At 50.5% G+C, this 26,617-nt stretch overlaps 1 protein-coding gene and 1 long non-coding RNA gene across 3 annotated transcripts in view; one reads left to right on the top strand and one right to left on the bottom strand.

Annotated features, from left to right (window-relative positions):
- Nucleotides 1-26,617, top strand: part of XYLT1 (xylosyltransferase 1) — a 298,678-nt gene that overhangs the window by 124,350 nt on the left and 147,711 nt on the right. Inside the window, exon 1 of one of the 2 annotated variants that reach the window (XM_082714895.1) lies at nucleotides 16,896-16,943. The exons of the other annotated variant lie outside the window; for it this stretch is intronic. Coding sequence (XP_082571021.1) covers nucleotides 16,941-16,943 — 3 coding nt within the window. The 5' untranslated portion in view covers nucleotides 16,896-16,940. Of the gene's footprint in view, nucleotides 1-16,895; nucleotides 16,944-26,617 lie in introns of those variants that run through there. 2 annotated transcript variants of the gene reach the window in all.
- Nucleotides 5,062-6,563, bottom strand: LOC309855063. Its single transcript, XR_014306591.1, has 2 exons — nucleotides 6,237-6,563; nucleotides 5,062-5,302 (listed from the first exon to the last, which is right to left on the bottom strand). It is a non-coding gene; the product is annotated as an uncharacterized lncRNA (long non-coding RNA).

Genomic DNA, 26,617 nt, shown 5'->3' with positions numbered 1-26,617 from the left:
AACAGTTGGGTTTCATTGTTTTCCCAGCCGTCCCAGAGTGGATTGGCTTAAAATTAATGACCATGACCCATTGGTGCAGCCTGTCCAGGGCTACATTTTTTGCATCTCTGGGCAAAATACAAGTAAAAGATCTTCTTAAACTCTGGCCCCTCGACCCTACTCCCTCCCATACAGAACTCTGTAGGTTCATAGTTTGAGGTGGGTCCTTCTAGCCAAACCCACACGTTACAGTCAAGGAACTGAGGTTTGGAGAGGGCCAGAGGTGAGATCACTTACCAGGCAAGGACTGTTATTCCGCATCTAGGCAAAATTGTTCCCAGTGCATAGTGTGTTTTTTCTTTTTTAACTTTTTTTCCTATGGTTTGATCCCCCCCACCCCCATGAAAGGAAACCTTTTTGCCTAACTACACAAACAGCATTAAAGCAACATTAACACAGTGCCACATTGAAGAAGGAAAGAATTCATCCACAGCCCCACCGATCTGGCCACAGACCCAGCAGTGTGTGTGGATCTGAACAGTCCCTGTCTGCCTGCATAGATCATCTTTACATGTTTGTAAGCATAGAGAACATTCCCTTCCAAGAAGCTGAACAAGCCGTAAAAGTCCACAGCAAAAGGCAGCCTTGTCTGGTAGTTGCTGGCCACAGAGGCAGCAACGGGGGACCCTATCTGTGAGGGAGGCCTTGTGTGGTGGTGTAAGGCCTCGCTGTGTGTCCCTTGTCCCCACTCCCCTCAATGCAGCCCAGCCCAGCAGCCAGGAGCTGAGAGCTTGGCCGAGAGGAAGGTTGAGCGGCCCAGCCTCCTCTCTGGCTTCACAAACAGGCCTCTGTGGGGTTGCCAGGCGTCAGGGCAGGGGCCAGGATGTAGAACAGCAGATTTCTGTCTGGTCCTGATGTTGGCAGACAGCCCAGGCCAGCCCTGTGAACATCACCCGACCAGGTACCTGGGGGCAGACAGGGATGCCTTTGAGCTGGGAGCGGGGCTGCCCTGGGGCCGTCAGTGCGGGGCATCCGTGGCCACTCTCCCCTCCCCAAGCTGCTCTGCTCAGCCCCTGCCAGAGGGGCTTTTTCCCAGGGTCCTTTGGGTTGGGCCTCCTTTTGGAGGTGTGGGTCCCCCTGGGAATCTCCCTGATCCATGAGTTCCACAAATACCAGGGTTTGCCAGAGAAGCAATAACGAGGAGTGGCTTTGAGCTAGACTTCCAGAATTCTGTCCCCTCCCGCTGCCACCCCTTGTGTAAGTTACTCTCCATGTGCTTCAGTTTCCTCGTCTGCAAAATAGGATGATAAGAGGGTGGATGTGAGAAGTGAGCAGTAACACACACACACACACACACACACACACACACAAATGCATGCATGGAAAATGTGAAAACCAGATAGTCTGGTTCCAGTTAATAGTCTCCTACTGATGTTAAATGTGTGGCTTTAATATTGCGTCATGGTTACGTAAGATGCTGTCATCGGAAGCCAGGGTCACTGAACTCTCTGTACCATCTTAACAACTTCCTGTGAGTCTAACAGTACTTCTTTTAAACAGTTGGAAAAGAAAGAAGTACGTGGATGTATGTAAGGCCCAGGAGGAGGCTCGAGGCAGGTTGAGCACCACGGGAGTGAGAGCCATGACCGGTGGGGTGGGGGTGGGGGTGGGTTCTGTGACCTCCAGGCTCCCTTACCTCCCACCCCTTCCCCTGTCTTCATGCTGCCCAGTTTGCTCCCGCGGTGCCCGGTCTGGAGCGCCCCTCTACCCTGCTGTCTGGCGAGATCTTACTCATCTCTCCAGCTCATACCTCACATACCTAAAATGTTTTTAAAGATTTATTTAATTATTTGAGAGCAAGAGAGAGAGAGAAGAAGAGGAGAGGAAGACAGGCAGACACCCGCTGAGCATGGAACCCATCGTGGGGCTTAATCCCAGGACCCTGACATCATGCCCTGAGCCGAAACCAAGAACTGGTACTTACCCGCCTCAGCCACCCAGGTGGCTCGGGGCACCCAGGTGCACCCCTCGCTTCTTTTAGACTCCAAGCTCTGTCTGGACCCCCATAAAGTTGCAAAGGACTGGTTATCAAAGCTGGATCTGGGACCGACGACCTCACCTTGCTCCTGAGAGAAATGCCGGGCCGGCTCTCCTGGCACCCCGCGAACCCTGGGTCAGAAACTGGGGCTGGGGTAGGTGGCGTCTGGAGGGGTGTGGTTTGGCGAACCCTCCGGGTGGTTTTGTTGAGTGCTCTCTAGCCCAGCACGCCGCCCACTTAGACGCATAGCCCGGCGTCCCACTCACATCTCACATGCGGGTTCTGACTCAGCCCTTCGGGAATGGGGGCCTGGGATTCTGCATTTCCCAGCCAGCTTCCCAGGTGTGCTGAGGCTGTTGGGCTGTCCTTGAGACTGGGGTCCACATCTTCTTTCCACTGCCCCAGGCAGTAGGAGCTTGGCACTTTGTTGAAACAGTGGGTGGATTTGCCGTGACTGATTATTCAGGAAGGGAGGGCAAGTGGACCCGTCTTCCCCTAGCTGGGGCTGGAATGGGGAAGCTTACAAAGGTAAAGAAAGAGGCAAGCCACGCGTTCCTCCTGGGCAGAGCAGACCCCATACTCTGCCCAGCCCCCTTTTTTATTCCCGTGGTGTCTGGAAGGGGAGCCATGGGGCATGACCCCTGAAAGGGACGGTCTGTCTAAACTTGGAGCAAGCTTCTCTCTTCCTTCCTCCCACCCTCATTCATGGGCTCATTTATTCCGCAAACGTTGACTGAACTGGGTAGGCGCAACAGCACATCAGTGGACGATAGATACCCCGCCCTCAGGCACTGTCGTCATCTGGCGCGGACAGATGCCAGTCGCTGAGGCAGACTGAGTCCAGTGGGATGAATGTCCCAGTGTTCTGAGACTGTTGAGTAGTGGACTTGGCCCGGGAAGGCCAGAATTTCCCTAGACAAGCGACATGTACGCTGACATGAAGAAGTGTAGCCCACAGAAAGATTACTTTGGGAGGAGGAAGCAGCATGTGCAAAGGTCCTGGTCTGAATGGAAACCTGGTAATGACTGGAGAGAACATTAAGAAGCCAGACTGAGAGTGCAGCGGGGGCAAGTGGAGTGGGCAAGGGTGGGCAGCAACTGGGCCTTACAGGTTGCAGTAGGAATTCCATCTTTGTACTAAGAAAAATAAAAAGGTAAGGCTTTGAAGCAAAGGAGTAGCATCCAATTGGCCTTCTCAAAGGATCTCTCTGGCCCCTGGGTGTCAAAGGGATGCAAGATTGGGCAAGGTAAGCACAGGGTCTCTGCCTGGTGTCTGCCCAGAAACAGCCTCTCTCCCCTTGTGCATCGCGAGTGAGAGCCAGTGGGAGGCAGCCAAGGCAAGCGTCCGAAAGGTCAGCCTTGGTCCCTCGCTTCTCTTCCCCTGCCTCCTTCCAACACATTTGCTAGCTGAGAGCCCACTGTGTGTCAGACATTTCTAGACCCATGGTCCTGAACCAGAAACAGGTGTGCCCCCCCAGGGAACACTTGGCAACGGCCAGAGACAGTTTTGGTTGTCACAGCTGGGCTAGGGAGGGAGGCGTGCTTCAGGCTCAGTGCGTAGGAGCGAGGGCTGCTGCTGACATTCTACAGGGCAGGGAACGGGTCCCACAGTGGAGAATCCTTGGGTGCCTGTGTCTTTGATGCTGAGGTTGAGAAACCCTGTTGTAGACCCTTCTGCTTCTCTGAGCTCCCTTTTCTCCATGGAACAGATACCTTTTGGGGACTCTTCATGCTAAGCTCCATTCTGGACATTGCTTTTCCACGAACCTCCATTGGTTGATCCTTTGCCTTCACCTGCCCGGGTTTGCTCTGTATCCTCTGTGACGCCAGGCACCGTGCCAACCCTCTTCACATTTTACCTATCCTCATGACAGAGAGATAGACGTTATTGTCACTACAGGAGGTAATGCCTCCTGTTTCTGGAGCGTCTGCTGTGTGCCAGGTACTGGGAAGGTTACTGATTTCTACTCCTCAAGACCGCTCTGGCTTAAATCAGGTTCTGTAATCCGATTGATCCCAATGTTGACGCTGATGCTTGAGTAAGAGAAGCGCCTCGTTCACGTGCACATGCCTATGAAGTCGAAAAGGGAGGGAGGGTTTGGGAGGGGACCGCCGGTGGGTGAGCGGGAGTGTGGGCCGGCGTCTCAGGACAGAACCCACCTGCGAGGGTGCCAGAAGAGCATTCTCTGTGCTTTGTCGACTTCTTCACACTTCACTGACATTCTGATCTGGAACATTCCTGTGGTGGGTGGGGAGGGACTGTCCCAGGCACAGTAGCATGTCTATCACCGTCTCTGGCTTCTGCATCCTAGCTGCCAGTAGCATCCCCTCGCCCTCCCCCAGTGTGACAGCCAAAAATGTCTCTAGAAATTTCCAAATGTCTCCTGGAGGGAGGGGCAAAGTGTCCCCTCCCCTCCAAAAAATTGAGAACTGCTGCCCTAAGATAACTCACCCCAGTTTTATGAAAGAGTAAAGCATGCAGTCCAGAGGGAGAAGTCGGTTGCCCCAATGTCAGCATCTAAAACTAGGCTCCGGCCTCTGGTCTCCCAGCCAGCCAAGCACTCAGGGCATCGGCCACCGTATGGGGAGGTTTGGGCCATAGGATGTGTCCAGACCCATGGACCACTCTCTTCAAGCTGCCATGCTCCTCTGCCCTGTTACGGAGCCTCCAAGCCATCCCGCTCAGCTGGCCCATTGGGGATGCTCAGGAAATGCCAACCTGTTGGCTGATAGACTACATGACACCACCTGTTCCTTGGGGCTCATCAGGAGGGGAAACTGAGGGGCGCTTTTGAGCAGGAAGCTTTTCTTCTGATCCCTCTTAAGCCCCTTTCTCTTAGAGACTTTCAGGCATCACTCCTCTTGCAGACCAGAGCAGAGCAAGGCTGAACACAGTTAACCCTTCTCTGCTCACTCAGCAGAGGCCCTGCTGACCCCTACTGGTCTCCCTCTCCAGGAGTAATTGGCCAATTGAATTCCATTTGTAGACTCTGCCTCCTGGGGCGCAGGGAGGCCCCTGGGCATGGAAGCTGTCCAAGCCCCGATCAATTCCTTCTTTTATTCAGGGCAGAGTTACAAATGGGCCAGAGTCATTGGAAAGATTTTCCACCTCACTGTGCAGAGAGGCCCTTATGAAAGATGTATTGATGGCTCCGTTTGTACCAGGATGTTACTGGCCTTGGAGAGGCAGGAAATAAGTATCTGCCGGCTCTCCTTCTGCCACAAAGACCGTCTTTCAGGTCACATTTCCTCTGTGCCCGAGCACATTTGAGTTAAATCATCTCGCTGCAAAATATAAATAAAATAAAGATGACTCCACACTGAAAAAGAGAAACACCCTGATGGTGTAGTTTTGACTTCAAGAAAATAGGGCATTAAAACTACAGGCTCCCCTAACTAACGGATTCCCAGGCCCCGAGTACTGGCTGGCTTATTTCAAGCACAGTAAGTGAATAACCACCAAGAAGAGCAAACCCTCAGGTTCAAGGCTCAGTTCTGACTCACTGCAGCCCAGTGACCTTGGCTCAGCCCTGTTGCTTCTTTGGACCACAGACCCTTCCTCTGCGTAATGAGGGGAGAGGGCCAGAATGCATGGGTCTAATACTGTTTTAGCTTCACAAATGTAAGAACATTCAAAAGACCTGGAAACTCAAACTTGACATAGAGATACATTTTAGAGGTTAAGAACCAATGTTCTGTCCTACCACAGGACCCTTATCTTCACTAATGGGTTTGGAGATGGTATGATGGGCTAAATGCTTGCATCTCCACAAGTTCATATGTTGAAGCCCAAACCTTCAGTGTGGTGGTACTAGGAGGTAGGGCTTGGGCGGGAAATTAGGGTTAATGAGGGTGTGGCCCCTGATGGACCCTCATAAGAAAAGAAAGAAAGCCCAGATCCCCTTTTCTCTCTCCACCATGAGAGCACAGGGCAGGAAGGCAACCGGCCGCAAGCCAGGCAGGGTGTTCTCACCAGAACCGGACCTAGCTGGCCCCCTGTTCTGGGACTGCCAGCCTCCAGAGCTGTGAGCGACCCATGTCGGCTCTGTAAGCCCCCGGTCTCAGGTATATTTGCTCTAGTGGCCCTAACTAAGACAGTTGGGAACTTTCAAAGATGTATACCAAAAGGATTTTTTAAACTTGCTGTTCGTATCCAGTTTTTCAGAAGCTGTCTGCCATAGAAAGGGAAACATACATGTACAGAAAAATTGCCTCTTACCTGGCGTCTAGGTTTGAAAGTCAGCTGTGTAAGCTGCAGAAATCCTGTGCAGCCTGAAGGTTGGTTCTCTCTTGTATATTCTCTCTCTAGTGCTCTCCTTTTCCCCCTCCCTTAAACACCTGTGCTGTATTTGAATATACAAATGATGTCTGTCCACCTGTCTCCGTCGGCACTGGCTGCTGGGCAGATGACTGTAGACCGGGTGGCCTATGGACACAGACAGCGGCTGCTCCGAATTCTGTAGTCTGGCGCCCGCGTGGTCCTCCTTCCCCCCCCTCGCGGAGGGCCGGCCTGTTGCGGCGTCCTCACGTGCCAGAAGGAGAAGGCACAGACACTGGCTAATTGCATTCATGACAGATCCACCCTCGTGACCCAGTCAGCCTCCCCAAACCCCACCTCCTAACATCATCACATTGGGGGTTTGGATTTTAACATGAATTCTGGGGAGGCACAAACATTTGGTCCCTAACACCCCTGCCTCTAATCTCATAATAGAAGAACGCGCTTGCTAAGTTATCCTGAAAACGATCCCACTTGCAAAGGGAGAGTAGAGAGCTTCCAGCTGTCCCTTAGTTACTCCCGGACTCTCCGGGTGGACTTTATAGTTGTCACCCCATGTCTGGCGTGGTCGCCTCAGGGCGTAGGAGGAGTAGGACATAACCGCAGTTCTCAGCCTGAGAGGAGAGAGTGCCCCATCCCCCACGGCTAGCCTCAGCCTGAGGCCAGAGGAGTGATGGGGAAGTCATGGCCCACTTAGAAGAAATGAGGGAGCACCCCATGCCCCGGGGGAAAGGGGGTCAGCACACTGGATTGACTGTTTCTCACGGCGGTGGGCTCAAGACCTGGCACTTGGTATCTGGAAATAAAAGTTCTCGGAAGCCAGAGTGTGGGGCCCGTAGAGTCTTAGAGTTATGAGTTCGTGATAAGCGTGGTTTCTGTTTGAGCCCTGTGTTGTGCACTGTTAAGAAGGTATCCTATACTGCGAGTGAATGTTCTAGGCAACTAAAGCTGACCCTAGGAGTGCCTTCCACTACAGCTGAGATAACTTGTCTTCATGAGGACGTGTTCTATCGTCCGTGCCTTGTGAAACAGGATCTGAAGGAGAAAAGGCTCTCAATAGCATCGTACCCAGTATCCGTGATTGCTGTGTTGTGCTGTGATTTCGGAAGGAGGTGGGAAGGTAGGCCCTTCTGTCTCCTATCCTGTACGGTTCCTCTATCTTTCACTCCTACACACATCCTAATCTGCTGTCTGCTGGAATCCAGAAGGGCATGGATTTGGAAATCAGAGTGGGTAGTTCAATCAGTAACTGTAAGTTCACACTCGGGTAGCAGGCATGAACTTGAACCCAAGTCTGGGAATGACTCGCCTCCTGTCCCAGATAATCAAGCCTCAGGGCATCCTGCCATGGGAACTGGAATGAGTTCTGAGTCAGCACCTCCCTAGCCTACCCTCCTCCTCATACAAGAAGGATCCCAGGGTCAGAGCAGGTTGTTAGTAGCCGCAGTAGGCACTCGGAAGCGATGGTGAGTGTAGCTGGCAATGTACATGTGGGCTTATAGTTGGGTCCTCTTTGTCACCCAGGAGCTGATGTCTTTTTTGTTTGCTTGTTTTTTTAATATGGCTTTGTTCTTGGGGAGTTTGCAGGAACACTGGCAGAGAAATGTCACAGGCACAACCTCATTATCCCATTCGCTTGTCTATGCAAAGTTTTGGGATATATACACAAATAGATTTATTTTTCTTGGATGCTGTACAAACATTCTGCAAAAACAGATACCTTCTCATTTAGCCTTACTTGCCAAGTGCAAAAGCAGGAACCAGGACCGCCTAAACTGGTCCTACAACTTTATTAGAATCCATTTGGTTCCCACGATTTTTCGGAGAAAAAAAAAAATCTTACTTGTGGATTTACTAGGTTGTTGACAGGTGACGCTTTTATACATAGGCTTACAGCAGGTTTATGGCCAAGAAAACACGTCAGCTCTTTCAAAGGAGTTGAGCTTGAGCCGTAAGCTGAAATAAAGCTACAGTTCCCACTCTCCCCTTCTGTCCGAATCCTTGCACCATGGTTTCACCCCCCGCCTGTACTGTGCAAATATGGTGTTTCTGTAATCTGAGGATCACATGGCATTAGGAACAGCTTTGGCGCTCGGAGGGGAAAAAAGACTTGCTGCCAAAGATAGGCATCTTTGCTCCTGACGAGGCCTTCCCCCTAACGAGAGCCCCGTGCTTCCAGATTCTAGGACCTTCCTGCCTCACCTGTCTCAAGTCCTTGCTCAGAGTTCATCCTTTTGGGAGGCCTTCCTGGCTACCACTCTCGAGATTACAAACTACCACTGTTCTCTGTCTGAGCTGATGTTTGTCCTCATAGCTGTTACTACCCCACTGACAGTTTATATATAGTGACTGGGTGACTCCCTTGTTCCAGTGTAGACTCCAAGCGAGCATGACTTGTCTTATAACTACCCCCCCCCACACACACACACATGTATTGCTCACCTATTTTCATAGATCCTGAGTGCCTGCCACATAGTTGGCTGAGAACAGATAGGAATTCACAAATCAGGTGTTCACAAGGGCTGGAAGATAAGTCAGTTTCAGAAATGCGGAAAGAGTGAACAACCACACTCATCTGAGCGTCAAAGAGAACGAAGTAGGACTGCCTGGGTGGCTTAGTGGGTTAAGCCTCTGCCTTTAGCTCAGGTCATGATCTCAGGGTCCTGGGATCGAGTCCTGCATTGGGCTCTCTGCTAGGCAGGGAGCCTGCTTCCTCCTCCCTCTCTTTCTCCCTCTCTCTCTCCCCGCTTGATTCTCTGCCTACTTGTGATCTCTGTCTGTCAAATAAATAAAATCTTTTAAAAAAGAGAGAGAGAGAGAGAACGAAGTAAAATGGCCCATAAAATGCTCGGATTACTTCAATCAACTAATTCTACCTCCTCCTGAAATGTGAATGGGAAGCCTCCATGGAAGTGGTTTGAAGATATGCTGGGGTGATTCCTTTCCCTGCGCCCTACTTCCTCTCCCTCCTCATGATACCGGTTATCAGGAGTGCAAAGAAGTGTTGAAGTGTCTGTGTCTAGGCTTATTTCTAGGAACCTCCCATGTGTTCTGTCGTCGGACCCTTACAGCGGTGTGCTTAGCGTGTCCGTGTAACGGATGAAAAACCGGGGTCTCGGGAGGGTGTCGGAAGTCTTCCTGTCGATGTGAACATTGCAGTTCACTAACAACGTGGAGTTGACAGGCTTCCTGTAAAGGGTCCGATTGTAATTTTGGAGGCATTGTGGACCTTGCGGCCTCTGTCACAACCACTGAGGTCTGCTCTGTTTAGTTCTGCCCCTGTGCACGGAGCTCTGTGCTCTGCACATCCTAGGTCCTGAATGAAGGAAGGAAGGAAGGAACCAGGGACTCTGTTGCTTTGCCTGCTGAGATCACGACTAAAGCCTCTGCCCTCCCTTTTTCCTCTCCATATGCGCACCTCCGCTGCCTTGTGAGAGCTCGCCCTCCTTCCTCTCTGCCTCACCCACCCCAACCAGCGGGCCGGCCCTTGCCTTCCCAGCTTCCCTCAAAAGCCCCTCGAGGAGTGGGTGATCTCCCTCAGTGAGCTCTGCCAGTGGTGGCTTTTTCGGGAACCTCTTGGAGTTCCATGTGTTTTTATTGGTGCATCTCTTGCCTCCGCTCCCTACTCTAGGAAGGTTGTGTGGCAGCCCACAGAACAAGATGGCATAAATTAAAATGAGGCCACAGGAGGGAAACACGATGGTGGGGCCTTAACTTGGAGTCAGGACGGGTAATAAAACACAGACCACAAAGACCTTGCTCAGGCCAGAATGCGGAGTTGGGGAGGGAAGCGGGGGCGGAATCTGGACCCTGGGATCAGCAGAAGCTCTCAGGTGAGGAGCCTGGCTAGGTTTCAGACCTTTGGCCTATTTCCATCATTTCTGTGGACCTCAGGCTCCTCATCTGAGACATGGGGATTGTTATTCGTGTGCACCATCTGCAGGGTGGCCCGACCAGGACTAAGGAACAGCACTGTGGCATTTAAGCCTGACAGCAGTGTCCCAGGTAGATGTCACCCCCATATGCCTCCTGCAGCTTGACTAGCATGTTCATCAGCTGCCTTTTTCATTACCACCCTCCTAAGAGAAAAAATGTAAACTCTCCCTCCTGAGAGAAATTAAATATTAAGGGATACAATGAATCAGGCGGGGTCGCGCTCTGGAGGACCCCAGATCATTGTAGTGTCTAAGATTCTTTTCGGCCTCTTCCTCTGAACTAATTTTTGCCCCCCTTGGGGAACACGTCAGCCCTTTGAGAACGCAGGCTTAGGTATATTAACTCTGCTTAAGTGTCCACTGGATGGATAAAGAAACTGAGGTCCATAGAGGCGAAGTGACTTGCCAAAAGTCACGTGGCTAGTGAGGAGTTGCCATCCAGTTAGAGGGTCTGGCTCTGGCCTGTGCTTTGAGCTGCTCCTCGGGCTTGCTGTTTTCACTTATCCATGTACCCTGTTGATTGTTCTGCCCACCGTGTATAGAGTTGCCTTATTCTTTTTAATTGCTGCATCGTTTTCCATTTGTGTCGATGAGCGGTGCTTAACCAGGCCACCGGGGAAGGAGGCTGGGGTGGATTCCCATCTTCCGCATTTAAAAACCCTGCAATAACCATCCTCCCTACCCACGGTAGGTGTACTTAAGTGCAAGCAGCCTTGAAGGTTAAATTCCTAGAAATGGAATCACTGTGCACTTGCTAAAAGGTAACATTTTGTTGGGAGTATGGAAACACCTCCATAGAGCTGAAGCTTCCCCAGATGTCCAAGGTCAATTGCACCACTTTCCTAGCAGCTAAGCTGCTGTTTTGATCCCCAGATTCCACCTGACCTGGTGATTGACTGAGACGTGGGCTCCCCACCCTGCCGCCTTTTATGCACTTGGTTGCCCAGTTCTTCTGTCTTCTCGTATTTCTGTACGTGGCTTTGCATAGTTTGTTTTTGAACCTCAGTTCTCATCTCATTAGAAAGCCTGGGCAGCATACTGCCCTGCTGTGCACTTGGACATGGGGCTTCTCCCGGGGCTTGGCACCCAGCAGCTTGGGAGGATGGGGAGGACAGTCCTTCCCCTGGGGCTGGTCTTTTCAAACCTGCCTCGAAGAGCAGGATCTCGTTCTGCAAACTTGCCATGGCCTTCATTTACGAAGGGTACGCTGTCCTTTAGCAGTCAAGGAAATCCAGATGAGCGGTTGTGGTTTGGTTTCTGCGGGGGATGGGGGGGCAAATTAAAATCGCTTGTTTTGGCAAAATTGGGTATAATCCCTATAGCTGCGTTGAGGCGAAATCAGCTCCCACGTACCGTACCGTGACCTGTGCTAGAAAACCGTGAAGTGCAAAGGGGGCTGGACACTCATGGAGGGAGCCTGTGGGGTCCCTCTGTGGCAGCATTGCCTGTTATTCAAGCCTGGGGCACTACTCCGATTCTCTGAGTAATTAGACCCAGTGGTATCAAGCGATGGTTTGTTTCCTGAGGTCGGTGAGGAAGGGCAGGTTAACGGGATAGAGAGGGCTCCAAGGTGGTCTGTGCAAACAGATTCCACCAGCCTACTTTGTCTGGTTATGAAGTCTGGCTTTGGCTTACCGCTGCCCCTACTCCTATCCTGCAGGCTGTTTCTTCCAACTCAAGTTTGCTTAGTAAACGTGGCAGCCATGGTGATAATTGCACGTGGCTGGATTCCATCATGGTGGAACGGGGTTACCCTTGCTTTCTGCTTGGAGAGTAGAGGTGCACAGAAATGGTTCTGAGGCATTCAGCCATCCGTTTGACTATTTACCCAATTTCTGGTACATAGTAGCTAGGGCTTATGGGTACGTAAGGGATGTAACAATGTAGCTTACCTTCTAGTTGGAGGATACAGACAATAAGTAAATACATAGTATGCTAGGTACAAGTGACAGGGAAAGAAGAGGGATAGGGAATGCTTGTTGTGGGGGTAGTAGGTGGTTCTTGAAGTGTCTTCAGAGCAGTTGCCTGAGGAGTGAATCATGAAGGTATTTAGGGGGTGATTTTTTTTCAGGCATAGAGAATAGTAAGTGCAAAGGTCCTGAGGTAGGTCATAGCATTTCCCTTGGGAAGCACTGGTTTAAGATCAGCATAGAGCAACACATGAGGTCAGAACTGAGGGATATCCCTTTGAGCCCATTCCCTGTCAGAAAAAGATGAAGTCCAGAGATGGAGGGAACTAACAGTCCCAGGGTCCTATGGCTGCTGGTAGAGAACAGTTGTTCCGGATTCCTGGCTCCCATTGTCCTATTTAACAAAGGCTTGGAGGGGCCTCACTGTGACTGAGAACCTATCCCTCGACCTGGTTCAAGTACCACCTCCCCTAGCCATATGCTAAATAGCTTAAATTACCTCCCTAAACCTTCCCCTCATCTGTGAAAAGGGAACAATGAGAGCACTTGCCTTCAGGCTCTCAGTGAGGATGAGAGGAGATGCATGTGGGCTTGCTGTGTGGTGTGCCATAGCTGTGCAGCAAATGTTGGTTCCGGGTCCCAGGCTTTTCGGAGCTGAATATGAATCCCCTGCTGATTTGTCATCTGCAAATGTGACACCTCTCCTTCCCCACGTGGCTGTCACCTGACCCGCATTTTGCATTGGTTTGGACTTCTCTTTGGGGGCTCTGTTTTCCCAGTGGAGACCTTTGGCAAGTGGGGCATCCAGGGACGTGCTTGGGTGTCCTCGTCTGTAAAATGGAGTGGTGGCCATCACGGCTGGCTTTCCCGCGTGTTAGGAGGACCCAGCACAGTAGTCAGTATGCATGAGAAGTTGAAGGTGCTCATGGTGCCTGGGTGGCTCATTGGGTTAAAGCCTCTGCCTTCAGCTCAGGTCATGATCTCAGGGTCCTGGAATCGAGCCCTGCACTGGGCTCTCCGCTTGGCGGGGAGCCTGCTTCCTCCTCTCTCTCTGCCTGCCTCTGTGCCTACTTGTGATCTCTGTCTGTCAAATAAATAGATGGAATCTTTAAAAAGAAAAAAAAGAGTTGAAGATGCTCTATGTGTGATGTACTGAAGAGAACATGGAGAAAGGAGGGTCCTACTCCCTGGCCCAAGCACTGGGCTTAGTGCTTCTAAATCTCAGCATTCTCATGTTAAAATGGCATACCCAGTGCTGCCTTGGGTTCTAAGAATCCAGTAAACAAGTCTAACCATTTAGCAGAGTGTACGGTGCACAAGAATCCCTGTCTATGACTTCTACTGTCTTCATGCCTTCCTTCTGCCAGAATGATCTCCCAGGGCACTTCCTGATTATTTGCATTTGATTCCATTCTATAGGGGAAGAAATTGGGACTCAAAGGGCTGAGACCATTTACCATGGCCAGAAAGGGATGGAGCCAGGGTTTGAACCTGCTGGTTTGCCTCCAGCCAGGAGAACCTTCCTCTGTCCTTCCCAATCTCGAATCTCACTCTGGATTCTTAATGCTTTGAGAGGATTGATCCATGAGCTGGCAGAGGAAGGCCAGCTCCTCAGTGACTTGTCCTTGTGTGTCTTTGATGGGAGCCAAAGGGTCCAGCCTCGCCCTGGAGAAATCCACCCGGATTCGGCCCCAGCTGACCTCGTCCCTGGTGCTCCCTGCTGGCGCTCAAGTCAGATCCACTTCTCAGTTTATTTTTGGAGCCTCATAGTACATCTTGCATGGCTAAATCCTTGTCCCATGGGGCGCTGGCTAATTAGCCTTTGATTATTCACAAACTCAGAGGCAGGAATGGGGGATGAAGTCCTCCTTGATTTAATCACCCACATGAAATATAGGCGAGACTGTAGGTTTCTAGGAGTAACTTGGCCAAGACCTGGTGATTAGAAGCAAAGGCAGTCAGGCAGCCACCAGCCCAGCCACCACCCTGTCCCCTGTCTTCACTTGGGGAGAAATGAATGTTGAACTGCTCTCCACTGGGGCCCCAGAGGTTATAGCCCAATTCCCCATAAACCTGGTTTTTACTGTTGATTGGGGGGGAGGGTTCCCCTCAGGCAGGTTCTGGCCACCTCCTACCATAGCCAGCTTTCCAGGAAGTTCCTTCTGTTGTCATCAGGCCAGAAGACAGTTGGCGTCCTTTTAGATTGCACATAAAGTAGGACATTTCAAAACCAGGAGTTCCACTGTGTGCCTTTGGCAGGAAGAAAGGCCTCTTTTCTCCTGTTCTCTATTCTTTTCTCCCTTTTTCCTAACTCTATTAATAGGAGAAAGGGCTCTGAGGAAGATGAAACACTCCTGACTTACCATTTGTGTTCTGGTTCATTCATTCAGCAAATAATCTCAGCTCACTTGGGGCAAAAGCCAAAAAGTCCATACAGTGGCCTAGACTTGCACTAGGTGACATTGTGGGCCGGGTGATTCTTTGTGGGGCTGTCCAGTGCATCAGAGGATGTTTAGCAGTGTGCCTGGCCTCTCCCCATAAACGCCAGCACCCACCCCACCCCTGCCATGGCAAAAACCAAAAATGTCCCCAGACATGCAAGACTGCCATGAGAGAAAGAACTCTTCCCGTTGAAAACCACAGTTCCAGAAGGCTTTATATGATCTAGCCCCCATTCCTTCTCTGACCTAACCTCCTGCTTTTCATCTTTGACTTCTTGCATTCCTGCCTCTCTGCTCATCCCCACTGGTGAGGTGGGCCGCTCTGGGCATGCTCTCACCTCAGGGCCTTTGCACTGTGGGTCCCGCTCCCTGAAATGTTCTTTGCCCCAGATATCCACACTGCTGCTCACTCCTCCCTGTCAGGTGTCTGCTCACAATCCCACTCTTTCAATTCACAGCTGACCTTGACTGTCCTTCGAAAGAAGGCACCTGTCCCTCCCAACATCCTAACCCCCCTTTCTCCTGTTCTCTTCTACCCTATTGTGCACATTCTTGTGCACATTATTTTTTGTTTGTCTCCCTATATGAGGACAAGAGTTTTCTCTGCATTGTTCACAGATGCCCCCCCCCCCCTGCAAACCCTTGGATAACACTTCTTTGGGGACATATTTACCCAGTGCCTGCTGTAGGCATGTGTCAGGCATTATCTGCTTACTGGAATATAATGGTGAACATGCCAGATGAGGTTTCTGCCCTGAAGGAGCTCAGAACTGTCGTAATTCAGACCTGACCTGGCTAGACTGGAGGCTAAGTTTTGTCCCTGGCGCCAAGGGGAAGGAAGCTTGTAAAGGACACAGGGCACTGCCGCAGGGCGGCCGGACGCAGGGCTGGATTTGGGGAGACGCGCATTTCTTCCCGTTAGGTTAGCCCTGCTCTGTGTCCCCGTGTGGCCATGCCCTGTACCCCTCAGGCCCCACTGGCCCCTGGAAGCCTCAGCCGCCCAGCCTCCCGCTGGCCACATTGGTATTCAGGCTGCCCCTCGCTCTGAACAAACATTTCCCTGCCAGCCTCCCTCCAGCACCAGCTTTTGCCTGTGGCATGAGAGTGTGAGAACGGCGATAAAAATAGTGTTTAGTTACCCGCACTCTGCTTATTTTGTACTTTTGAGCAGTAAAACGTCTTTGGAACCATCAGGCCGGCTAGCATTTGTCCCTTGCACGGAGCAGCCTTGAGACAGGCCCCAAGAGACCCTGTCCTCAGACCGGCATCTTCAGCTGCCAGTGACACCCTCCAAGTGGGGCCCAGCAACCAGGTTTTCCAGAAACTTTTCCTTCCTCCCCAGTGCTCCCTGCCCCCCCAAGCTTTGTTGGTAACGCGTAAAGCCTAGGGCAGAAGCAGATTTCTCAGGCTGAGCTGAGCAGAAGGACTAGCCCCTGCAGGGAGAGCCTGCACTGATTCCGGGTGGTTGCTCTGCCTTTGGCCTTGAGGCTACAGTTGAGGATTCCTAATCATTGTCGCTTGAACGCTTCATCTCCGTTAAATCTCTGCCACTAGGTAGGAGCTCCCTTGGCCCCATTTTGTGGATGAGGATAATGAGGTGCAGAGAGTTAGAGGAAGTAGCTCCAAATCCCGCAGTAGTGGGATCGAAACCCGTTGTTCTCCAAGGCTGGGCTGGGAGCATGACCCCTGGCGCCCTCTCCCCTCGTGGCCACCTGGATGCGCTTCCTCTTGTCCCCAGGGCTGTGCGCCTGCAGCCCCTTTGGGATGGCCTTTCTGAACAGCAAACAGTGGTCATGTACGTTGACTCTTAAGAAGGAGATCCACACACACACACACTTGTAATCTTTAAGTAAGAGCCCTCAGGCCTCTGGTTTGGGAGTAAATACATAGCTTTTTGCCTCCGAAGTGTCACATTATTTAATTGGTACAACCATGCTAGGGGAACTACAGTGGCTTTGCTAAGTGGTGGCTGCTTTAGGGAAATGCTTGCAGGTCGGTGAAAGGAAAGACTCAGTACCACTTGTTGGGCGTTAAACAGGGTTCTGGGATCATCAACAGTTATTAAATGCAGGGGTGGCAGGGTGCCCTGTGCTGCTGATCGCCCACCCCTCTGCCCTCCTGTCTTCCTAGGATCTCTGCACAGCAGCTCGTGTAGTAGGTAGGCAGTCAGCTTCCAGTCGCCCAGCACACAGTTCTGGGAACAGGCTGCTGCCAAGCCCAGGGCTCTTGAGGAGGGCGGGGTGAGGGGCTGAGGGTCGTTTCTACTCTTTGCTGCAGATCTGAATTTTGGCCCCACAATGCTCCCATGTCTTTGGGAACCCGACCCCGTGTAGAGCTCCATTGCACGGAGCCCACAGTATGGTAAGTACCAGAGTCTGGTTCCCGCCCCACCCCTCTGTCACGTGGCCTACTCCGTGCTTGGAGCTGAGATCAACTGCGGGAGTATCCCAGCCTTACCCAGTGGGACTAGGTAGGGCAGAGAGAGAAGCCGGGAAGCATCTCCTTATTCTAACCTGCCTCACTTTGTACAGGAAAGGGTTTCAGAAAAATGGTGGCCCCATGGAGATGACATCAATGCAGAGGTGCGTTTTGTCATTTGCATGGGAATCTGACTTTTCTCTGCTTGCTTCCCCATTGCTATTCTGGTGGCACAGTCTCTTACCAAAGTGGTTTTAAACTTCTTCATCGGCAGTCTGTTCAGGTGACGCTCAGTAAGTAAACACTTGATAGGATCAGGGTGGCAGACCAGCCAGCTCCTCTGATTCCAGAAGCCTTTCTGCAGAATCTTGTTGCCAGTCATTTCAGATCCACTCAATAGATACAGAGACAGAACAAATATCTGGGACATGGACCACAGCTAATGGTACCAAAAAAGGAGGAATGACCAAGAGTCTTTTTGGCAAAGTGAGGAATCCCATGTGTGACACAAGAGTCGAGTAACTCATTATGTTTCCCTCTTTGCATTGCCTGCCAGGAAGCTCAGAGATTGGTTCTACATCTCACAAGTGCTCAGGACATATGGTAATTTTCTGGATGTTCATCATGTTCCTGATAGCAAATTAAATTTCATATAGGATCTTTTGTCTTGATGCCCTTCCTTACTGCCCTCTATCTCCTGTGTTTTGTCTCTTTCAGTCATTGGACTGTGGGTTTTGCTTAAGGTTTTTTGTAACATGGAAGACAGAGGTAAATAACTATGGAGCTACAAAACACAATTTCCAGCTATATCAGTGTTTGTATATGTCTTTTACTCAAGCATCTTTCAGCATAGCACCCCTTTTCAGTGTACCCCCAAAATATGAGGTATATTTTCAGTTTTAAAGCTTTAGTAGGAAAACACAGCTTGATGGACTCACAGGGTTCCTGCCCTTGGGGTGTGTCAGGACTGCAAAATCAAGTTGGGCACATTTCAGCCCAGCCAAACCCACATCCCTTTGTTGGCCATGGCTTGGAAGGCCAGTACCTGTGCCCTTCTTGGCTGGGCCACTAGTAGGCTGGTGGGCAGGCTGTTTCCTTTCCCTAGGCCTCAGTTACCACATCTGTATAATGGGAAATGATCATCTCTTGCCTGCCAACCTCAGAGGCCCTGTGGCTTCTCCGATGCTGCTCATCAAATTCAAGTCCTATTTTTAAAACAACTCATTTTTCAGATGACCTGAAGGCGATGGGAGCTTGGTGGCGGAGCTAAGGGTGTTGACCAATACAGGACATTGTTAGCACCTATCCCTGGTCACGCCACAGATAGGATCATTCACTGTATCAGTGATTTTTGTCTTGATTAAGAGAAGCCTCTGAAGTCAGATGAGGGGGTTGTGAATTTCGGCTCTGTCATTCACTGGTTGTGGACCTTTGACCTTGGTCTTAGTTTCTTTGTATAATGGAGATAATTATGTTAAACCCGATTAATATTGCCTCTGGCATGGAGCAGGTGCAGTTCATGCAGGGACGTTGACAGGTGCATGCTTCGTGGCAAGCTTTGGGGTCTCTTCATTTGGTGGATGGGACTTTTGAGGCACCCCAAGTACAGTAGGCATTTCTGGACACGAATTACTGGTACCTCCATGCAGTCGAGGGACCCTGCTCTATGAGGCATCTCTTTCCACTTTGTACTTGGCCTTCATGGTCATGGCGATTCCCAGAAGCCCCGCGCTCAGTGCCAGATGCTGGGACTGGGGCCCGGCCCTTCTTGGAAATGAAATTGAACCATAATGAGAAACAAGATGGACCTTCCTCTGCCTTCCTAGTGTTGGAACTTTAAAACTTAAAATCAGTCCAGATAGACATTTTTATTTTCACTTAGGAGGTTGTTAACCATTATGGAAAGTTTGACACTAGCCCTGACTTACCTTGGATGAAATTTTCAAGACGTGGCTCTCAGCTCCTAAATTGGATGAGTACCTTTTGCTAAACTCCCAAGTCTTTTTTTTTTTTCTTTTTTTCCTACAGTTGGGGGAAAAAATAACAGAGCTCACAGTCCACTTTAATTGCCAACAAGGTTCTATATCCTAAGTAGGGCAACAGAGAAGTGGAAAGGGCCAGAAAGAGGTGGAGAAATCGAAATCTATTGTAACACTATTTTGGGGATGAGGTAGATGAGTTTCCTTAACACTGAAAACCTTGGGGATTTCATTTTCCCCAAGCCCAATTTTTATTCTCTGCAAGAAGTCATCATCATGTGCCTTTCCTGCTTCTTAGAGAGAGGTTGCCCCAGAGACGGGGTGTGTGGGGGGGGTGATGAAACAGCTCTCCGAGTTGCTTCTGCATCACTCTGGATCTTTGGGCGGGTGGTGGGGGGGGGATGTTACTCAGCGAGTCAAATATCTGTAGCTACAGAACTGAAACTTCTAAAAAAATGTTCTGAACAGGAGTAATTTGCATTCCCAACTGTCACAGTGATGATGTTGGGTCTTGGATTTAGAATACAATCATAACTTTTTAAGGTTCCCATACCTAGGGAACCCAGAGAGCGATCAACCTAACATTGGGAAAACATATCAGTCAAACTGATTTTTGGAAATGACAGAGATTTGCAAAATTAGGGAGTCGAGTCACACACACGCTGGGGAAACAAAGACGCTGGGTTTAGAGTTAGTTGTCACATGTCGTGGAATAGAGTATGAAAATGGCAGAAGATAATTGAGGGGTGTTACATCAAAATCCTAGAGAAAGGGAAGAGTAAGACAACAGGGAAAGGAAGAAGGGCTGGCACAAAGGGTGAGGGTGTAGGGAAGTGGTCTTGAGCAGGAGATGGCAGTTTGTAGCACACAGGCCAAACCTGGCCCTCTACTTGTTTTTGTAAATAAAGTTTTGTTGGAACACAGCCACGCCCACTTGTTAACATGCAGTTTATGACTGCTCTCACTCTGCACTGGAAGAATTGAACAGTTATGACAAAGACTACGTGACCTGCAAAGCCTAAAATATTTATTAGTTCGCCCTTTGTAGAAATTGGTTTTGTTGTTGTTGTTATTCCCTGCTGTGGATTATCATGTATGATCCCTAATAGGGGCGCAGGATTCCTACCTCACCACTTGTCAACTAAGTGACCTTAGATAGTAACTTCATGTCTCTGAGGCTGTTTGTCTGTAAAATCCTCATTGGATCACTAGGGCAATTACACAAAGTACCCCAAACTTAGCCATATAAAGCAGTAAGCGGTTTTGTTTATTATTGCTTGCAGGCCTTTGGGTCAGTTAGAGGTTCTGTGGTCTCAGCGGTGGCTCCTCTGATCTTGGCTGGGTCTTCTGTGTGGGGCTCCGTTTGCTGTAGCCTGCCATAGGATCGGCTCACCTGGGATGTGTGGACTCCTCTTGCGTGTTCTCTCATCCCCCAGGAGATGAGCCTGGGCTTGTCCACATGGTGGTAACAAGGTTCCGAGAAAAAGAGAACGCACACGTGCAAGGCTTCTTGAAGCCAAACTTAAACTGAAGCAGGATCATTTCCATCACGTCTCTCGACCAAAGCAAATTCTTAAGTCCTGCCATATTCCAAGTGTGGGGAAATAGACCTCACCTCTCTGGGAGGAGATGCGAAGTCACACTGCCAAGGTCATGGGTACCACAGACCATTGATTGCTTGGTATATCCGGTATATTCAGTCTACTGTACTCAGAATAAACCGAGCTCCAGTAGGAAAGAATCACCCATAATACTTGACACACAGGGGGCGCATAAATCCACACCGGTACACGAGCGAGGCTTCTTTTTCCTCTGAGGCTTTTGCTGGCGATTGGTTTATCTTGTGGCCTCCCTGCTCGGGCAGGGCACCATTCTTAGTCAGGGAAGGACAGCTAACCGTTACAGGTCCCCTGTGGAAAGAAGTGTGCTTAATATAGTACATGGCACATATTAAGCTCACCGTTGGTCTTTGTAACTAAGGGGTTGATAAAAGTAAGCTCTTTTTTATTATTTCCACTCGCAGGCAGAAGGACCTGTCTCTGCATTCCAGACAGACTTGGGGGTTGTATCCCTATTTTTTTCTTGAGAGATTGTGTTTCTTTCTTTCCATCTCTCCGTTTCCCCTGTTGCATTCCCTCCCTCCATTCATCTTTCTCTCTGCCCCTCACCCTTCCCCACTTCCTTGTTTGACTTCTCTCTTGGGAACATTTAGCACAGATTCCAGGGTCCAGCACAGTGGGCCTTTAATGCAAAGTGACATCTGCTCGAAGTCTAGGGCCCTGGGACCGTCCCCAGCAGCAGGCTCTTGGCTGTAGAAGCCTGAGCAGAATCCTCAGAATGGCTAAATTGCAATCTGACAATGTAGATCAGGAAGGGTCACTGTGCAGAGTGCCTGCCTGACTGAGGTGGGGAGACAGAGCCCTCGCAGTGCCCGCCACAAGGACTGGGCGGGTGTTGTACGGTGGAGAGTTGCCTTCTGTGAGCCCAGACTCTTTCTGAGCTTGTGATGAAGTGGTCACAGTCCCTGGGGATGGAATAGGTCGTTTCTGGAAGTATCTGTTCACAGCCAGCACACTTTACTGGGCTTTTGCCCACTCAGAAATACTGGATGAGGCATTTTCTGAGCCACCTTGCATGGGGTTAAATCTAGCTTTGGGTTTTAAAGGAGTGAAATGATGGCCTAAGGTATGTGATGGAATATCTGTAGTAATCTAAAACCAGATCTAAGTCAGACCTGGATTGGGATTTCAGTTCTGCCATTTATTAGCTGGGTGTACATTGCTTCTGTGTACAGTTGTCCAGGATGTACACTGCACGAAGGCGTAAGTAGGAGTGAAAATTCAGCTAGCGCTCTAATCATCAAGACAAGCACCTAAACTCTGGATGGCAATTGCCTGGAGTAAGAGGCAATTCTTTTTGTAATTCTCACAAAGTGAACAGTGGCCTGATCTGGGCGACATTGAGAAGGTTTAGCCTCTCTGAACCTCAGTTATCTCACTTACAAAACCAGAGATAAAGAGAGTACCAGAATCGTAAGTTTGTTTATAACACAAAGTATTTGTAGAATGCTTAGAATAGTGTATATAGTATAAAGGTCCAATAAACAATGATTGCACAATGGCCTGGGCTCATATTCCACCATGCCAATTCCTGGCTGTAAAACCTTGGGCAACTTAAACCTTCTTTGCCTCAGTTTATTCATTTTTTTAAAAAAATTGAGACGGTGGGGCACCTGGGTGGTTCAGTGGGTTAAACCTCTGCCTTCAGCTCAGGTCATGATCTCAGGGTCCTGGGATCAAGCCCCACATTGGGCTCTCTGCTCAGTGGGGAGTCTGCTTCCCCTCCCCCCACAGGCCTCTCTGCCTACTTATGATCTCTCTCTGTCAAATAAATAAATAAAATCTTAAAAAAAAAATTGGGACAACAGTGTTGATCATACCTTCCCATGGAATCATTGTGAGGATCAAATGAGTTAATGCATGTAAGGTGCTGATTGAGTTAGCACATAAGTATTAGCCTTTATCTAAGCCAGTTTTTTTAAGGGGGGAGGGGCAAAGGGAGAGAGGAGAGAGAATCTTTAGCAGGCTCCACACCCAGCATAGAGCTGGATGTGAGACTCAGTCTCAGGACCCTGAGATCATGACCTGAGCTGAAACCAGGAGTCAAACACCTCACCCACCGAGTCTCCCAGGCACCCCTATCTAAGCCAGCTATAGTGCTGGGTTGGCCAAGGATCCACGTAGGTGACAAGTCCATCTGGGCGGGAGAATCTGCCATGAAAAAGCCGGTGGATGCCCGAGGGTGGATGGTTTGGGAGGGCAAGGGAGAGCAGCTGTCCCAGGCTGATGGGCATTTGCACTGCTTGACCAAGATCCCGAAGAGATTGTCTGACTTGATTCCTTTTCTCTAACTCCGTATCTGCCGTCCTCCTTTGTCCATGATCTAGCCAGCACCTCCCTACCTTCCCACCCACTACGGGCCACCATCAACCCACACCGGCCACCCGTTCAAGGAAGTGTGGTGGTGAGGGCGTTTGATTTATGGGCTGAAACCATTCTGGCTCCAGTCCCCAGTCCCCCCAGTTGCTAGCTGTGTGACCTTGGGCAAGTTTCTTAGCCGTTTTAAACCTCAGGTTCTTCATCTGTAAAATGGGACTAATAAGAGATCTAGGTCATAGGGTGATGATGAGGGTTAGGAGAGATGATGCCAGTTAAGTGTTTCGCACACATGGGGGCATACGTGCTCAGCTCCAGAGATTAGCTGCTGCTGCTGCTGGTGATGGCATAATCCGTCTGTGTGTACGCACACACGTGTGCATACACACACACAAGTACACACAAGTACACACGTGCCAGGTTTGGGGCTAGACCCTTGGGGCTTACAAACCTGAATAAATTCTTCTCCAAAGGGCATGTTTGGGTGGAGGCAATACTCACGCTACCAAGTAAGCCTAGTAGCAGTGTGGAAAGTTCTGTCGTGAACCTAGGAGCAGAGCTCTGTAGGAAGAGGGGAGGAAGAACACAGCCGTGAAACAGGAGGTGGAAAGCAGGAGCCCCGTGAACGCTGCTTGCAGGCGAGCGGCAGTGTGGCCGAGGCGGTGGCAGCAGGTGAACTTGCAGGCGTTCCCATGGTATTTGCAGCCAGGCCTCTGTGCTCCTTCTCGGTTCCAGGCAGGGGCGCACCGCTGCCCGTTCAGCAGGTGGGCACCTCCTACTCTGAGCCTATCGGATGACAGGGTCAGAAAGTACCAGAGCCCCAGATCTGGTGGGAAATGCCAAAGTCATTAATCCTGCCACTGAGTCACCAGAAGATTGCCGCCAGGGACCTCCTGACAGCAGATGAGAAGCAGTCCCCCACCCCCGCCCCTGCCCACTGTGGGTACCTAAGGCTTCTGGGGAGCTTCCAATTAATAAGCTCTAGCCCGGTACTTGAGACTCATTAGAATTGTGATTTAGGCCCATTTACTGGTGTGAGATCACAATGGGGTGCTGGGTGATTATGGTCACCCAAGCTTGCAGCCAAAGACCATTAAATACGTGCCTGTCACTTCCTGTCTCGCTTGTGCCTGTCCCCAGCCCATCCTGGGCATCGCTTCAGCGAGAAGGCGAGAGGCTGGAGCCATGCCAGGGTGGTGGGTTCTGATCATCCTGGCTTGGTGAGGGTTGTCTCCACCCTGTGCCGCCCTCTCCTCTCTCTGCCATGTCGTGTCACAGCAGGCGGTGAGCACTAGGGCCCCTGCTGTCCCAGCCCCAGGGACCTTTCTGAAACATCACGCTGATCATGACATACTCCTTGCTCAGAAAACCTGCAGTGGCTTCCCAGGGCACTTAGAATGAGTGCACCTTTCCTCACCAGGGACAGCAAGGCCCGTCGCCATCAGACCCCTGTCTCCCTGTGTGGTCACACCTCAGACCCTATGACACCGCCCACACAGCCCCAGCTCACTTCAGCCTTGTGGCTAGTACCGTTCCTCCTGCCTGGTGCTGCTTGCTCCACATCTTGTGTCAGTGCCTTCTTGTCACCCGGCCACAGCCTGAATGTCACTGCCTAGAGCCGTCTTCCCTGACCCCCATCCGAAAGGCCATCCGCCACCTCTCTCCTGCTTCACGCTTCTCTAAAGGTCTCAGCCCCACATCATGGCGTATTTACAGCTGTGGGGGCTCTGTTTCCACTTTGCCTGGAGAAAGCAAGTTCCATGGAGCTCCTTAGTTCGCCGCCTTGCACCTAGAATAATGGGTGTCGTGTAGAAGGTGCTTGAGTATTGGTGAGATGAATGAAGAAGAAAGAGTAGTAACAGACAGAACCATAATAATGACAAATAGTAATTGTCACCTTTCTCTGAGTGTGGGCTGTGCGCCTGTCACTATGCCAGGAACTTTAGCTACATTTTCTTTTTTGATCTTCACCAAAAGCCTGTTGAGGCAGGTGCTAGTTCTTCCTCTTATGGAGATAGAAACTGAGGCTTACGGATGCTAGAAGTAACTTGTCCAAGGTCACCCGGCTAGTAAGGTGTAATGCTGTGCTCAGTTCAGGTCTCCTACCTCCTCTGGTGGAACAGTGAAGACCAGGGGTTATTCCCTCTGTGCTCCCGGAGGCGGTGGGGTGGTGGTTCTTGCTGTCGACAGAATTGCAGCGATATCCTACAGGAAAGTGGGAAGTTGGTGAGACCCTGTCTGAGACTCATAGTTCGTTGTTCTCAAATGGAAATATTGACGGAAAAATTAGTGTCCACCAATAGCAGTTTGAGACCACATATCCACGGGTGCTGGTATTGGGGCCGGGTGTCTGATGCAAGACACAGGAAGGATCCAGAAACAAGCCAGATAATGACCAGAATTTTCTGGCTATGTTTCGTCACGAACATAGGCTGTGATTGCTTTGCACATCCCAAGTAGCAAAGCATTTTGAGCCATTTGTATATTTTCAAATTGGAGCTGGTTCTTTTTTTTTTTTTTTCCAAAGGCAAAATTTGAAATTCCACTTAATACTTACTGCTGAATAGCAAGGACACCGATATGGGCTTTCAAAAGCTCTCGAATGTCAAGAGAGAATCTGGCTGGCACGATAAACCAGGAGAGTGAGTGAGTGAGAGTGTGTGTGTGTGTGTGTGTGTGTGTGTGTATGCATGCATATGGCCTGGACCACGCTGTACTTGGCATCTTTCTTGACACTCTGCACACTTCTTCTCTGATGCGATGGGACGGCCCAGCCAGTTTCCCTCTGTGTCTTTCTGAGTCACTGTGACCGCCACCGGCCTTTGGAGTTTCAGCTCCTGACAGATATTAAAGAACGACTCACTTATTACAGCTAAACAGAAAAGCATATGGAAAAGGCAAACTGTATTAACATCTGCCGCCTGGGCTCCATCTGCTCCCGTTGGCTTGGCTTTGCCTCCAGACGTTGCCAGCCTGTCAGTTTTCCAAGGCCAGTTCCCTCCGTCCTTCCAAGAGAGGACACTTTGTGCCCGTTCATTCTGATCCACTCAGGCAGGACCGGGCACTTGGGAAGTGTTGGAGAAATGGAGAGAAATGCACGAAACGCGGGGAGTTGGGAGGTGGTGGGCTCTGGAGTTCAAGCTCTGGCTCAGCTGCTTCCTGGCTGTGTGGCCTAGGGCAGGTGGCTTAGCCTTTCTGTGCCTCAGTTTCCTTGTCTTGGGAAATGTTGAGGTCACAATGGCAGTAACTACCTCTTAGGGTCCGTGGGAGAATGAAATGTTCAAATGTAGGTAAAACATGGAAATCCCTGGCAACAGTGGCCGCAGCGCGTGTGCAGTAGATACTGATTCTTGCTTTCCTAAAGAACATTCCCCACCGCCCCCCCCCGGCCTGTGTTACTCATTTTGTATTCTCCAGCCTTGCACCTTGAAGTTAAAATAACTCATTGGGCACCATGTACGGCAAGGTTTTCTGGCCTTCTGGAAGTCCCCACACTAACATCCTTGAAGACCCAGCCCCTTCTCCCCCATGCCAGCGACTGTACCAAGATGGAAGCTCTCATGGTGTATCATCCCGTGATGGGACAGGGGGACCGGGCCCTTCCCGGAACCGGGCCAGCCGGCCTTGTCCGCCTTCTGCCTGCAGCCTCTTCCTCCCACCTGAGCTGATTTTTGCCTCCAGCTAGCAAGACAAACCAAATGTT

The sequence above is a fragment of the Mustela nivalis genome (genome assembly GCF_964662115.1).
Source record: "Mustela nivalis genome assembly, chromosome: 19".
In the NCBI taxonomy this organism is placed as follows: Eukaryota; Metazoa; Chordata; class Mammalia; order Carnivora; family Mustelidae; genus Mustela; species Mustela nivalis.
The sequence above is the reverse complement of the archived record's forward strand: the minus strand, read 5'-3'. Positions and strand labels throughout refer to the sequence as shown.